General features: G+C 45.9%; 1 protein-coding gene across 6 annotated transcripts in view; it reads left to right on the top strand.

Moving 5' to 3' along the window:
• SMARCA2 (SWI/SNF related BAF chromatin remodeling complex subunit ATPase 2) overlaps nucleotides 1-15,745 on the top strand; it is a 124,357-nt gene that overhangs the window by 32,409 nt on the left and 76,203 nt on the right. For 5 of the 6 annotated variants that reach the window (XM_081176073.1, XM_081176075.1, XM_081176072.1 and 2 more), the window contains 5 exons: nucleotides 313-439; nucleotides 2,941-3,114; nucleotides 7,589-7,762; nucleotides 9,802-9,972; nucleotides 14,609-14,662. In XM_081176073.1, the coding sequence (XP_081032199.1) occupies nucleotides 313-439; nucleotides 2,941-3,114; nucleotides 7,589-7,762; nucleotides 9,802-9,972; nucleotides 14,609-14,662 (700 nt within the window). Of the gene's footprint in view, nucleotides 1-312; nucleotides 440-2,940; nucleotides 3,115-7,588; nucleotides 7,763-9,801; nucleotides 9,977-14,608; nucleotides 14,663-15,745 lie in introns of all 6 variants that reach the window. The other variant, XM_081176074.1, reaches the window with a different exon arrangement.

Genomic DNA, 15,745 nt, shown 5'->3' with positions numbered 1-15,745 from the left:
TTCAGATAAATGGGTAATTCTCCAGTGATTCGTAGTCTAATTATTTTAGATATAAATAACAGCGCTTGAAAGTGCTGCGTCTTTCAAGAGTGTATGTACTTGCATTTCATTAGCGGTAACAACAGTGTAGCCCCAATCCTACGCGTGTTTGCAGAGAGTAAAGTCCCGCGAGATGCGGTTGGATTTATTCACATGTAACGGAGGATGGGATCGCAGCTCTAGCAAGGTCAAGAGAATGTCCAATGCACCTGCAATGGGCAAATTAATCTCTCTTCTCTTCTAATCCCCTGTCCTGTGTCCTTCCCTGTTTAGACTTCAGGCACGGATCGCTCACAGAATTCAGGAATTGGAAAACTTGCCTGGCTCTTTGCCCCCAGACCTGCGAACTAAAGCCACGGTGGAGCTGAAGGCACTCAGACTGCTGAATTTCCAGCGCCAGGTAACAAATTTCCCTGAAAGGAAGCATTTTTTGGTTGTACAGTCGTACCTTCGATCCCAAACGCCTTGCGCCTCAAACATTTTGGCTCCGGAACGCTGCAGACCCGGAAGTGAGTGTTCCGCTTTGCAAACGTTCTTTGGAACCCAAATGTCCGACGTGTTCCTGCAGCCAATCGGAAGCCGCACCTCCGTTTCCGAATGTTTTGGAAGTCGAACGGACTTCCGGAACGGATTCTATTCAACTTCCGTGGTACCACTGTAGTTGACAAATACAGTGGTACCTTGGTTCTCAAACTTTTATCTGTTCCGGAAGTCCGTTCCAAAACCAAGGCACGCTTTCCCAGTGCAAAATGGATTAATCTGTTCCAGACTTTTAAAGACAGCCCCTAAAATAGCAATTTAACATGAATTTCTCTCTCTAACGAGACCATTGATCCATAAAATGAAAGTGATAAACAATGTACTGCAGTCACACAATCGATCAGTAGCTGAACTGGGTTCCACACAGTCGCAAAAATGCAAAATAAAAAGCGAAAACAGACAGACCTCAGCGTAACAGTCAAAACGGAAGTGTGGTGCTCAAGTCGGAAGCGTAACACTCAAAACAGAGCACGTTCGGCTTCTGAAAAAAGTTTGCAAACCGGAATACTGACTTCCGGTTGAGAAGGGGACTGAGAACTTTAAGATTCCTTTAGGATGCATTGAAGAGGACGCTTTCAGGAAGGGGACAGTTGGCGGTGGGAGGTGCCCGCAAGAAAAGGAGGGTGGGAAGAATTTCTCAGGGGGGAAAGTGGGGGCACCCTGGTGAGGGCAGAGGGGTCTGCCTTTCTATGTGTGGATAAATGAGAAGATAGGTAAAGGGACCCCTGACTGTTAGGTCCAGTCACGGATGGCTCTGGGGTTGCGGCGCTCATCTCGCTTTGTTGGCCGAGGGAGCCGGTGTACAGGTTCCAGGTCATGTGGTCAGCGTGACTAAGCCGCTTCTGGCGAACCAGAGCAGCGCATGGAAATGCCGTTTGCCTTCCCGCCAGAGTGGTACCTATTTATCTACTTGCACTTTGACGTGCTTTTGAACTGCTAGGTTGGCAGGAGCAGGGACCAAGCAACGGGAGCTCACCCAGTTGCAGGGATTCAAACCGCCGACCTGATCGGCAAACCCTAGGCTCTGTGGTTTAACCCACAGCGCCACCCGCGTCCGTAATGAGAAGTTATGTACAGCACAAATGTCTTTATAGTTACTGATTTTCTATCTTTTTTCCTCTTTTTCTTTTCTATAGTGTTTTGCGTTTTCCTACCAATGAGTTTGGATGTTAGTGTTTAACACGTCAAAAAACTTTCAATAAGATTGTTACGTTAGAGAAAGTGATGGATAAATTAATCGCAGTAATAGTCTGGAGCAGCACTGGGGGTGGGGAGGGTGGTGTTGATGAGGAGATCATGCTAGTAGCCTCCCTGTGAGTACATGGAAATTCAGTTTAATTTGCCCTGTGTGCATTGTTATCAGTGATAATTAATCACCGTCAAGTTGTTATTGTGCTTTCTGTAGCACTCAAGATCCCTAATCTTAATTGCTATCTGACGCCCACCCAGCCCCAACCAGGCTAGTCTTTGGATGAGTGACTTTTCCATCTTTATATCATCGAAGGAGCGATAGCTGAAAAGAGATTTGAACCTAGAAATTCAGCTTCCAAAATCAATCTTCTGCCTGCTGTGCTCTGCCGACATCCTGCTAGATTCTAGATGCTAACTCTTCTTTATAAGAATCATTTCAGTTGACTTTTCCTTCTTGCAGAACAGCATGACGACAACAGCATAGCAGTGCAATAACGAAAAAGTGAGAATAAAAGTCACACGTAAAGTCTTTGAAAGCAAAGTGTTTTCGGAGTGCGTTGCTATCTTGTATATAAATCCCAGAGCAGAGTGAATGATTCCTTTTTAAAATTAATTACTAGTCTGACAATTTCTCAGATTCTAACTATATTGGTGAGCTTGACCAAGAAAACAGGGATCTGGCATTTGAGGAATCCAGCCAGATTTAGACGTGCTACCAAAAAAAGCTTATAGGCGAAAGGAAATATGCAGAAATGGCAAAATTTACCCAAAGAATAAGAAATCAAGATAACAAACTTTTTATAAAAGAATGGAAAAGGTTTATTGAATATTTACGGATAAACTGTAAACAGATAAAAACAGTGGCAGGATTATTGTAATAACCTGCGGTTTCATAAGAGTGTATATTTAAAGAAGATGAATAAATGAGCAAATTAAGCTAATTTGGATATGCAGAGGATATTAAAAACAAATTCAAGGAACCGCAGAAAGAGGGGGAAGGAAGTTAAGTTTTGAAATGTCAGAATGGTGGTGAAATCAGTGAGATGTGTGAATCTGAAAAGTATGAATAAAAATCTAAAATAAAAAAGGGAAGGGAAGGAGACAGTTCTTTAAAAAAATGAGTTTTGCTGGTGATGATTTGCTGCTAAGGTCTGTCCTTCTGGCTCCCAGCTCAGGCAAGAGGTGGTGGCTTGCATGCGCCGCGACACGACCCTGGAGACGGCTCTGAACTCGAAGGCCTACAAGCGCAGCAAGCGCCAGACCTTGCGGGAAGCGCGGATGACAGAGAAGCTGGAGAAGCAGCAGAAGATCGAACAGGAGCGGAAACGGAGGCAGAAGCACCAGGTATTTGCATGCTCCAAGACGGTTCTGCTCGTCTGTTGCAGGAATAGCTGCCAGCGCTCCCTCCAAATATCACTGGACTCCAACTCCCATCAGCAGCAAAGCCAAGGGTTGGGGTTTGGAGCTGTAATGCAGTCAGCTGCTTGTCTTGCTACGTACACCCTTGTGCAAATTAATTGAAACAAGCAATGTAGTTTAATAATAATAATAATAATAATAATAATAATAATAATAATAATAATAATAATTTTTATTTATACCCTGCCCTCCCCAGCCAAGGCCGGGCTCAGGGTGGCTAACAAGCAATAATAAAAACAAATTGAATGAATACAACTTAAAAGCAAGATTAAAATACAACATTAAAATATTGAAACATTAAAATATTAAAATGCAGCCTCATCACAGGAGGGGAAGGAAAAAGAAAGAGGGGGAGGGAATCAAATTGGCTCCAAGCCAAAGGCCAGGCGGAACAACTCTGTCTTACAGGCCCTGCGGAAAGAAATCGGATCCTGCAGGGCCCTGGTCTCATGAGACAGAGCGTTCCACCAGGCTGGAGCCAGTGTTGAAAAGGCCCTGGCTCTGGTTGAGGCTAATCTAACTTCTTTAGGGCCCGGGACCTCTAGGGTGTTGCTATTTATGGACCTTAAGGTCCTCTGTGGGCATACTGGGAGAGGCGGTCCCGTAGGTACGGGGGTCCTAGGCTGTGAAGGGCTTTAAAGGTCAAAAGCAGCACCTGAAATCTGACCCTGTACTCCACCGGGAGCCAGTGCAGCTTGAAAAGCACTGGGTGAATATGCTCCCATGGCAGAGACCCCGTGAGGAGCCTCGCTGCAGCATTCTGCACCCGCTGGAGTTTCTGGGACAGCTTCAAGGGCAGCCCCGCATAGAGCGAATTACAGTAGTCAAGCCGGGAGGTGACCGTCACATGGATCACTGTGGCCAGATCAGGGCAGGAAACATAAGGGACCAACTGCTTTATTGCACAAAACTCACGTATACATGTACAAAACTCATGTATATGTACAGTAGTAACAGATATGGCCTCCACTATTTTTAAGCAGCGTTTGAACACGGTTGGGCATGGAGTCTACTAGTTTCGAACAGTCCCTGTTGATTTTCGGATCCCTGTACCACACTTGAATCAGCGCCCGAATGAGCTTCTCCGTAGTCGTACAGTCTACAGCACGGAGGCAACTTTTGCATACAGCCTACAAATTCTCCATGGGATTGACATCTGGGGAATTCCCTGGCCAATCAAGTACAGTGGTACCTCGGGTTAAGTACTTAATTTGTTCCGGAGGTCCGTTCTTAACCTGAAACTGTTCTTAACCTGAAGCACCACTTCAGCTAGTGGGGCCTCCCGCTGCCTACGTGCCGCTGGAGCACGATTTCTGTTCTCATCCTGAAGCAAAGTTCTTAACTCGAGGTACTATTTCTAGGTTAGCGGAGTCTGTAACCTGAAGCATATGTAACCTGAAGCGTATGTAACCCGAGGTACCACTGTACAGGATTGCGATTAAGATAGAAAACATGCTTTGTTTCAGTTAATTTGCACAAGAGTGTACAGTTAATCTGGGAATTGATATTGCTACCAGGTTCCTTGCACAGTGGGAGAAGAGGCACTGGCAAGGAAGGCGGCTTGAATGTCTCTTTCCCGAAAGGCCTCCCCTCCTCCTCCCTCGGAGCATGACCGTTGGCCTCTGGTCCTTGCTCTCTTTGGAAATTTCAGTTTTCTACACTTCTTGTTTTTACTGGACCTCTCATTTTGGGGTTTCTTAATTGGGAGGCAGGCAGCTATCCCAGGGCTCCTTCTATCACGATGTTTCCTCTTGGATGCTCAGGCAGTGAGCAGCCAGCCTTAGAAGCCCCTCTGCTTCCTTGCTCCTCACCCCATCTTGCGCTTGCTCAGTGGGATGGCATATTTACGCCCCTAAGCTTTTACTGTCTGAAGGACTACAGTGGTACCTCGGGTTACACACGCTTCAGGTTACAGACTCTGCTAACCCAGAAATAGTGCTTCAAGTTAAGAACTTTGCTTCAGGATGAGAACAGAAATTAGGCTCCGGCGGCGCAGTAGCAGGAGGAGGCCCTATTAGCTAAAGTGGTGCTTCAGGTTAAGAACAGTTTCAGGTTAAGAATGGACCTCCGGAACGAATTAAGTACTTAACCTGAGGTACCATTGTCTTGTATTTTAATATTTTGTTGGAAACCGCCTAGAGTGGCTGGGGAAACCCAGACAGATGGGCGGGGTATAAATAATAATAATAATTAATAGTAGTTATTATTATTATTATCATTATTAATTAATCACAGTGGGTTGAATGGTTCCTTCGCTCAGCCTTACATGGAGATGTCCAGGACTGAACCTGAGACTTTCCCCCAAAACACATGGGGACAGGAAGAAGCTGACACAGACTTTCTGTCTGCCTAGGAATCGCTCTCAGGCTTTAAGCCTTTTGAATCAATTGCTACCTGGTCCTTTTTCAAAGCAGGGGGTGCCAGGAATTGTACCTGGAACCTGCCGCATGCCAGATATGTAGCTAGCATGATCACGGATCTGCAATTTGTTCCAAAGGGGATCTGCCTACGGTTGATCTGCGGAGGACCTAGTGGTTTAGGAGGAGACCACTGCCCGCTTGCTCTCATTAATAGGACTTGCAACATGCAGATTTCCTCTCCTGCTTTTTTAGATACGCTCCATTTTTATTGACGTTTGATGTCTTCCTGCAGAACCGCTAGGAACCCCCAGAGATTATGCCTCTGAGCCAAATAGCACGTGATGCTCAATATTGCATTAGAGAGCATGTCGGGTTGTTGGTTTTTTAATTAGACGTGGTGGGCTCCCCCCCCCCCCGGCCCCCAAGATGTTAATGCTCTCTCTGGCATTACAGAAGCTTCTTTCTAAGGCCATTGGCAGTGCAGAAGTGACTTTTATTTGCATCTTGGCTGGGGAGGGAAGATTAATCCTTTCTCCCTAGTCCACAGGACTAAATAGCCTCGCTTACTTTGTTTTTAGCTCCATTATTCAGCAGCAAAAGACTGGATGCAAGGAAGCACTCAGTTAGTGGTTTAAATATGCGCCACTTCAGGATGACGTGCCAGCCTGGCTGTTTCCAGAGAGGCAACAGCAGCAAAAACAACCCAGAGGCTGATGGCACATTGGAGAACCATCATGTCCGTACACTTGTGGGAGCCAGCGCAAGGGTTCCCAATGCGGTGCTCTCCCCCCTAGCCTGCCATGGGCCCTGTGGGGTCAGGAGAACCCCCCCCCCCCAGATCGGCCCAGAGAAAGAAAAGTGGGCATGCATGTCTAGAATGATACACACATGCAGGAAAAGCAATTGTAAACAAGGGTTCAGATTGCCATGACATATAAAAAGTACAGTTTGTGACAGTTCATTTAAGGCCTGAATGCATGCAAAATAAGACCAATGGGCGTTCACAACAACAGACACTTACTGTACGTTTCCAAGCACAATTCAAAGTGTTGGTGCTGATCTTTAAAGCCCTAAACGGCCTCAGCCCAGTAGACCTGAAGGAGCGTTGCCACCCACATTGTCCAACCTCAGAGGTCCAGCTCTGAGGGCCTTCTGGCATTTCCCTCCCTGCAAGAAGCGAGGTTACAGGGAACCAGGCAGAGGGCCTTCTCGGTGGTGGCACCTGCCCTGTGGAACGCCCCCCCCCCCAGCAGATGTCAAGGAAATAAGGAAATATATGACTTTTAGAAGACATCTGAAGGCAGCCCTGTTTAGAGAAGTTTTTAATATGTGTTGTCGTGTTTTTAGTACAGTCATACCTCAGGTTACAGACGCTTCAGGTTGCGTATTTTCGGGTTGCGGACTGCCAAAACCCCCAAGTACCGGAACGAGTTACTTCCTGGTTTCGGCGGTTGTTCATGCGTAGAAGCGCTAGATCGTGCTTTGCACATGCACAGAAGTACTGAATCGCAACCCGTGCGTGCGCAGATGCGGGTTGCGAACTCTGTGGGCTGCGAACGTGCATACCACACGGATCACGTTCGCAACCCGAGTGTCCACCTTATTCTGTTGGAAGCTGCCCAGAGTGGCTGATCCAACCCAGGCAGATGAGTGGGGTATAAATAATAAATATTATTATTATTGGCAAAGGCATAATTTACTTTGTTTATTGACAGTTGGACAGGAAAGCATTGCCCATATTCAAGCCCAAACTAATAGAAATGGTCAAAACTGGTAGGAACCTGGCTGCTGGGTTGATCAGGAGTGGAGGACCCCAGTGTATCCCTCCTGGCTTAGTTTAAGGGTGACTCTGCAGTTACCTTCCCATCTCAAGGATGAAGGAGGGGCCACAACCTCATCTTCGCAGCTGTGATTCATAGCACTATATCAGCCGGAGGAGATACATTTAGATCCTTGATGCAGGGTGCGCTTGGAATCTGCGACCGTTGCTTGTGGGTCAGCCCCCCCGGTTGATTTCCCCCCTTTTTTCTTTTTTGCAGGAGTATCTCAACAGCATCTTGCAGCACGCTAAGGACTTCAAAGAGTACCACCGGTCCGTGGCTGGGAAAATCCAGAAGCTTTCCAAAGCCGTGGCCACGTGGCACGCCAACACGGAGCGTGAGCAGAAGAAGGAAACGGAGAGGATTGAGAAAGAGCGAATGCGGCGGCTGATGGTGAGGCCGGTGTTGTCTCAAGGAGGCCGTTGCTGTAGGGCTTCCCAAACGTGGGTCTCTTCCTGTTCTTGGACTACAGTTCCCATCATCCCTGTCCACTGGTCCTGCTAGCTTAAGGATGATGGGAGTTGTAGGCCAAAAACATCTGGAGACCCAAGTTTGGGAAACCCAGCTGTAGAGGGAAGGGTCTTATCCACCTGGGAAGGGAGGCCATCCAGGAGACGGAAACCTCTGGTCCTAAACTTCTACTGCCTTGCGGAACATCTTCAGGAGAAGAGAAGGCTCAGGAGTAACCCTCTTACCCAAATCCATAGTGGAGTCCCCAAGATGTTTGGATGGCGCCTTGTCCGCCTCCTTCCGGCAACTCCCTCAGCCAGGCTGGTACCCAACATCTTGTTCTGCTTTCCTTTGCACCCCATCAGCTGAGAGGGGGCAGCCCAGGACCCCCAGACATGCTGCCCAGGCTTGTACCCCAGGGAGGTCACTTAAGTGCTCCTAATGCAGTGATTTGACTTCACCCCCGGAGGCGTACTCCATTGTCTCTCGAGAGCCGTAAGCCAACCCAAGGTGAAAATAAGGGTGCTATTTCCATTTGTAAACCTTTTGTTGTCTTTTATGTGCGTCTTAATGGGGTGGTTATGATATTTATGGACTCCCTTTAATATAATGAACCAAACCACTTTCACCTTACCTTGTGGTTTCCAATATTTTAATTGCCCTGCCCCCATTTATAGGTTGACCCCATTACTTATACCTTCTGAGCAACACCAGATGTTCTTTTATATGGTGGTTAATTTTCAAGGAACTATACTTTCTCTGTAGAAGCTTCTACCGCAGCACAGTGATTTCTTTCAAACACTTGTTAGCATTCACGGCATCAAGACCATATCATTTTTTTCTAACCCTTCGGTTATATATAAACCGCAGTGACACATGACCTTTCCATTATTTCCTGTGGCAGCCCCACCTTGAGAATGATTTCTATGTCAAAGGCAAGAGGCAAGATTTCATCAAAAGTTAAGCGTCCTCTGAATCGTACTGATTTCAGAGGGAGGCGTTTAAGAATGTATTTTTCTGCTAAAACCAATGGGACATAAGAGTGTTTAAATTTGGTGGGACTGAGACCACGTTTTCCAACGTTGTTCCCTGTGACCCACAAAGTCAGGAGAAGGGAAGTTGTTGAGCTATTACATTCAGCAAATGTAACTCCTGTTTGTTTTCTTGGGTGTTGACCTCAGTTCATCTTGGATTTTAATGCATCACTATAATGCAGGCTTTCTCAGCCTCGGCCCTCCAGATATTTTTGGCCTACAACTCCCATGATCCCTAGCTAGCAGGACCAGTGATCAGGGATGATGGGAATTGTAGTCTCAAAACATCTGCAGGGCCGAGGTTGTGGAAGCCTGCTTTAATGTTTCTCCAAAGTTTCCCCTGATATTTAATTACTGTTTAAGGAATAATAGGGTATAGGTCCCCCTACTATTGCAGCTGGTGCTTTCAGTATCTAGAAATCAGGACTTCGACTCACAATGGAAAACATCTGGGTGCAAAAGGTGTCTAGATTTTTCTGCAGAATCTCAAAAAAACAATAATAATTAACAAAAAATTCTCCAAAACATCAACATTTCCGATATGGGCTGCCATATACCCAGGTTTCCCCGGACATTTTAGCCAATCTTTGGCAATTCCACCTGGACATCATTTTCGACGGAGGCATCCTGGGTGTATGGCAGCCCTACCGTAGGACTCTATTTTTTAAAACGGTGAACAAAATAGAGGCGCTTTTTTTTGGGTGCTTTAACATATTGGAGGTTTTGACTCAACATCATTTGGGAAGCGGTACGTAGCGGTACTGATACGGCGCAGTTGGCAAATAGCTGTCTCCCCAGCCTTGAAATGACCCCTGGAGCTTTGGAAGTGATGGAACTTGACCCCTGCGCCCAGATCCCGCGCGGAAAGCATCCCCACTTTCTTTGGGTCTGCCGTGAACGGCTGCTTGGCGACAGAGTCCCTTAATTTGCCTTTCCTTGCGCTGCCAGGCTGAAGATGAGGAAGGCTACCGCAAGCTCATTGACCAGAAGAAGGACCGGCGCCTGGCTTACCTGCTGCAGCAAACGGACGAATATGTGGCCAACCTGACGAATTTGGTTTGGGAGCACAAGCAAGCGCAGGCGGCCAAGGAGAAGAAGAAGAGGAGGAGGAGAAAGAAGGCAAGTACCTCTTTCAGCTGCCACTAACAGAGTTTTCTTTTCATTTTGTAATTGTTTTTATTTGATTTTGCAAATATGAATTCGTAATATTCCAAATGTGTGTCCATATATAGAGATTTCTCTGAATTTCAAGACTTCCCCTCCATGGGTCCTATTGTCAACATCTACAACTCCATATTATTCCATATTTTATATCAATCCACATTGTCCAGAGAATAATAATAATAATAATAATAATAATAATAATAATAATAATAATAATAATAATAATAATTGTGATTATTATTTTATACCCCACCCATCTGGCTGGATTTCCCCAGCTACTCTGGGCAGCTTCCAGCTGAATATTAAAAACACAATACAGCGTCAAACATTTAAAAACTTACCTATTACATTACAAGTGAGCTTCAAATCCTGCTCATGTTTCCATCTGCTTACAGTGGTCTCCTAAATAAGTTATATATTTTTCCCATTCTTTTTAAAAGTTTTTGTCCTCTCGGTTCCTGTGTTTTCCATCCAGCTTTGCCATTTCAGCGTAGTCCATCAGTTTAACTTGCCATTCCTCTCTGGTAGGGGCTTCTTTCCACCTCTGGGCTAGTAGCATCCAAGCGGCTGTTGTCCCATACATTAAAAAGCCTTAGGAATTAGGTACTAGTACTAACAGAGTTTTCAATATCTCCCCCTGTCCTTTCCTTTCTCCCACAGCAGAGGAAAGCAGCCTTCTTTGCGAAAGTGCTTCTCAGATCGTAAAAAAGACTCAGACACGTAACGTCTGCCTTGCATGATAAAGACATTGCTGGGGGTTGGCAAAGGGGGCAGCCGCTCCCCCGCCCCCCTGCCACTGTGGGTGGGAAATGCTCCCTAGAGCGAGGGCCCGCCAACCAGCTGGCTGGAGGGTGCACAGTTTCCCCACTCTGCTGCGGAAACGCTCCCTAGAGCATGCACCTTCCTCAGCAGCATGGGGGGGGGGGAATTGCGCGTCCCCCAACCAGCTGGCTGGACGTGCGCAGCTCCCCTCCCCCATGCCACTGTCCGTGTACCCCCCAAAAACCCCAGTTTTTTGACATAATTTTTGAGTCAAGAAACCTTGTCTAATACACGGAAAAATTTGGTCGTTCCCCAAATGTACACATGCCTTGCCAGTTCCCTCCTATCGCTACCACTTGGCGCTTGTCTTAGCCATCCGTTGTGCTGGCCTCGGGGGTGACCTGAGAAACGCGGTCCAGGGCCCTCCCACCAGATGTCAAAGAGAACAACAACTACCATGTTTGATGTATTCCGGGATTTTAATATTTTGTTGGAAGCTGCCCAGAGTGGCTGGGGAAGCCCAGCCAGATGGCCGGGTTATAATTTATTTTTATTTATTTTTATTTATATTTTTATTTATTATGATATTTATTGAGAAAAGAATTTTTAAAATTACAAAGAAAAAAAGAGAGAGAAAAGACAAAAACAGAAAAAACAGAAAAAATAAAACCATCATTTTCAAATTCTCCACTTTCATTGCCTTCTTTCCATGACCTCCTCCTCCTCCCATCTCTTGTATCTTGATTAATAATTGTCACAGCAAATCCTTTCCATAATTCATAATATTCCGTCATTACATTACCTTGCTCTATTTTCATCTTATCTTATAAAAAAACTTAAAACTTAAATCTTATTTTTACCAGCTTCTCATAAACATTACCTTTTTACCTAATTCTTTAAACATTTTTACAAGAGCCAAGTAATTTCATTTCAACATTTTTCCAACATTCATCAATTTTATAAAACATTCCTAATGATAGAAAAAAAGAAATAAAAGCAATCCAATCTTCTTCCAGCGTCCCTTCCTCCTGGTCCCGGGATTGTCAGTCCTTTTTATCCCATTAGTCTGGCACATTAACCTGGTGTTCTTATATCCGAGGCCTTCAAGTCTCTTCCATGTCCCTTCCGCAGCTCTTCTTCATATTTTCCTTTCACTCGTGGGAACTCCAGCTTGGTAGTGTTTGTTGAAAAGGGTCAAAAACACTATTATTATTATTATTATTATTATTATTATTATTATTATTATTATTATTATTATTATTATTAAACCCGAGTAACGCAGTCCAGGTCTGTTCCAGAATCTGAAGGTTCCGCTAGGAGTCAGTCCGACAGGGCCAAGGCAGGAAACCAGGCAAGGACAGGGACAGGATCTCAGGCAGGATCTAGCATACAGCATTGTTGCTCCCGCAACCTGGGGCAGGATCCGACAGCCTTTTATCTTTGTCGGGGTAACGGCCGGTCCTGATCCCCTGGCGACTCACCTCCCTGTCTCACCTGAAGGTGAGTGCTCCTCCTGCGAGTACTCAGGTCTCTCCTTCTCTCAGACCTCAGTCTCTGCAGCTCGGGAGACGTCGGTGGGTTACTAGACCCAGGGGCCGCCTCAGCCTCCCCTGACCCAACCGGTAGTGGAGCAGCTGTAAGTGATGGCCCAGCTGGAGGCAACGAAACTGCAATTAATCCAGAATGTGGCAGCTAGACTGGTGACTGGGAGCGGCCGCCGAGACCATATAACACCGCTCTTGAAAGACCTACATTGGCTCCCACTTTGAGCACAGTTCAAAGTGTTGGTGCTGACCTTGAAAGCCCTAAATGGCTTCGGCCCAGTAGACCTGAAGGAGCATCTCCACCCCCATCGTTCAGCCCGGACACTGAGATCCAGTGCCGAGGGTCTTCTGGCGGTTCCCTCACTAGGAGAAGCCAAGTTACAGGGAACCAGGCAGAGGGCCTTCTCGTTGCCGGCGCCTGCCCTGTGGAACACCCTCCCAGCAGATGTCGAGAAAATAAACAACTACAGTGGTACCTTGGGTTACATACGCTTCAGGTTACATACGCTTCAGGTTACAGACCCTGCTAGTACCTCGGGTTAAGAAGTTTGCTTCAGGATGAGAACAGAAATCGTGCTCTGGCGGTGCGGCAGCAGCAGGAGGCCCCATTAGCTAAAGTGGTGCTTCAGGTTAAGAACAGTTTCAGGTTAAGAGCGGACCTCCGGAACGAATTAAGTACTTAACCCGAGGTACCAGACTTTTAGAAGACAAATGAAGACAGCCCTGTTTAGGGAAGCTTTTAATGTTTTATGCATTACTGTATTTTAATATTTTGTTGATAGCTGCCCAGAGTGGCTGGGTATGTATGTATGTATGTAAGTATAAATAGATAAATAAATATTTTATTATTATTTTCCAAGGTGGGGTGAGCACTTTGAGTTGGGGTTAGAAGGTTGTCGGAGGAGGGATCCGTGAGGCCAGGTGCTGCCAAGCAGACTTCTCAGAATAGTACCAAACTGAGGGTTAAGTCTTGAGATGGGGAATACATGAATCCTGATTTCTCGGTTCCATTCAGAGACCATATTCTTAGTCTTCAGAGTGATATTTCACACTGTTTTTGAACGATCTTTCTTAACAGCATTCAACCTTGAGCCAGGCGAATGCAATGTGTTGAATTTTTGTGTGTGTTTCTGATCTTGGAGAAAAGACATTTAAATGGAAATGAAATATCTGGTGCCCTTCCGTTGATAGTCTCCCTCTTTGTTGGGAGTCTGGCTATGGCTCATTTCACAAGTGTCCTAGTTTTGAGCGTGCCGTTCGAAAGAGCATCCTCACGTCTGGCCGTTTTTGGGTTCTTTTATTTGGGAGAAGGTGGCCCTTTTTGTACCACAAACCTGGACTTCTCAGCTCCCCACAGAGGTTTCTGTGTCCTGTATTTAACATCATTTTGCCCTATGTGTTCTGGGTCCCTTTTGATTCGCTCAGCTCGGGGGGCGAAAGAGACTCAGGCCCCTTGCCTTACATAGAAAGGCAAAATACCTTTTTTATGTGAAGTTCTGTCTTAACTTGCAGTTCTCACTGTACAGTGGTACCTCGGGTTAAGTACTTAATTCATTCCAGAGGTCTGTTCTTAACCTGAAACTGTTCTTAACCTGAAGCACCACTTTAGCTAATGGGGCCTCCAGCTGTTGCCGCACCGCCGGTTCTTATCCTGAAGCAAAGTTCTTAACCTGAAGTACTATTTCTGGGTTAGCAGAGTCTGTAACCTGAAGCGTATGTAACCCAAGGTACCACTGTATGTGTGTGTCAGTGAAAGAGCGGAAAAAAATGTTCATCGTTTCCCCACGGGACACACTTTTTGTTGTTGCCTGATTCTGATCTACTGTCTTTACAAACAATAAATTCAAACTGCTTTTCGGTAATGGATTATATAATTACTTGTTGCTAAGCAGAGCGAGAGGAAGCAAAAGTGGGAAAGGAGGGGAAACGAGAGCTGCTTCCCTTTGCATCTTATTTTATACCTGGAATTTAAGAAGAGCCCATCTCTTTAAAAATGGCTTTGTTTCCATTCCTAAGGTGAGTCAGAGAGACCGTCCCCTTCTGCTTGAGGGAAAGGGCCACGTACAGACAGAATTCAGTTTGAAGGCTACAGATTGTCGCAATAATTCAATTGGAAGTTCGGGATTTATGAGGCATCCCTTTTCCCTGAAGCTTTCCGCACTCTCCGTGGAATAGTGAAATGCATGTGATATTATTTTAGCCCATTTTCGCGGAGTGTGGCCTGCAACCGTATCCCGGTTTTCTTAGCTGAGACGTAACTTCTTGCTGGTGTTCTTTGATTTCAGAAAGCAGAAGACAGTACAGAAGGCATGGGATCTGGACTTGGCCCTGATGGAGAGGTAAGGAGTCCAGAAGGCGTTTCAATGCATTGCCCTCCGTTCGTGATAAGCAAAATGCCGCAGTTGCTCACCCAATGTGCCAAGGGACTTCAGAGAGCAGGGCCAAGACACAGAGGTGGGGCTCCTTCACTTAGTATGGTTTGCCCATGAAAACCACGTCAGTTTGACCTACAACAACTTTGCAAATAAACAAGGATTTAAGGCTTTTAAACGAGCAGCAAGGTGACTTTTACAGGTTATTTATTATTATTTTTATTACCAGTAGTATTAATTAATTAACATTTGTATACCGCCTTATACCAGCAGGTCTTAGGGTGGTTCTCAGGATAAAACCACAATATAAAACACAAAATGCATAATAAAAACAAAAGCATGAGCCCCCCCAAACCCCCCCCCATTATAAAGGGGCATTGGATGTCAGTCAGCCCAAGGCCTGGTTAAAGAGGAACATTATCGCCTGGCGCCTGAAGGTGTACAATGAAGGTACCAGCCAGACCTCCCTGGGGAGAGCAATTTCACAAGTGGGGGGCCACTACAGAAAAGGCCCTGTTCTTGTGTTGCCACTTTCCGGACCTCTTGTGGCTTGGATTCCAAGTTGCCCTTTGATCGAAAGGAAACTCCTGCTGACAGAAATGGGTGGGTGGGTGTGATTCTTATGCTGTTCCAAAAGATCTCCCCAAACTTTTATTTGGGGGGGTTGCTGTGGGGGGGGGAAGCGTGCAAACCACCGCCTCCCTATCATCTGCAAGGATGCTCTCCAATCAGAGTTCTGTTCTCAGGATCTATTTATGTTTTTAAATCTGCCTTGTCCATAAGCCCACAAAAGTTTAATAAAAAAAAACCTCGCTTTTGAGGGTTTGCCCACTGGCTTTTGATGTTAAGTGAGGAGGAAATTCAGAGCGTGGCTTTCCTGGCCTGCCAGCCAACTCACTCGCCAGTGTGCCAGGCTATTCATTTGCCTGTGTGCCATTTAAATTGTATCCCTCCAGCACCACTGGTCCCATGGAAAATGGCTTGAACATAAAGGATTAGAACATAAATGATACAGAGGCTGGTGATGAATTAAAATTATCTCCTGCTGCG

This window comes from Podarcis bocagei (genome assembly GCF_964188305.1).
Source record: "Podarcis bocagei genome assembly, chromosome: 17".
Taxonomy (NCBI): domain Eukaryota; kingdom Metazoa; phylum Chordata; class Lepidosauria; order Squamata; family Lacertidae; genus Podarcis; species Podarcis bocagei.
Note: the sequence above shows the minus strand (reverse complement) of the source record. Positions and strands in the feature narration are given on the sequence as shown.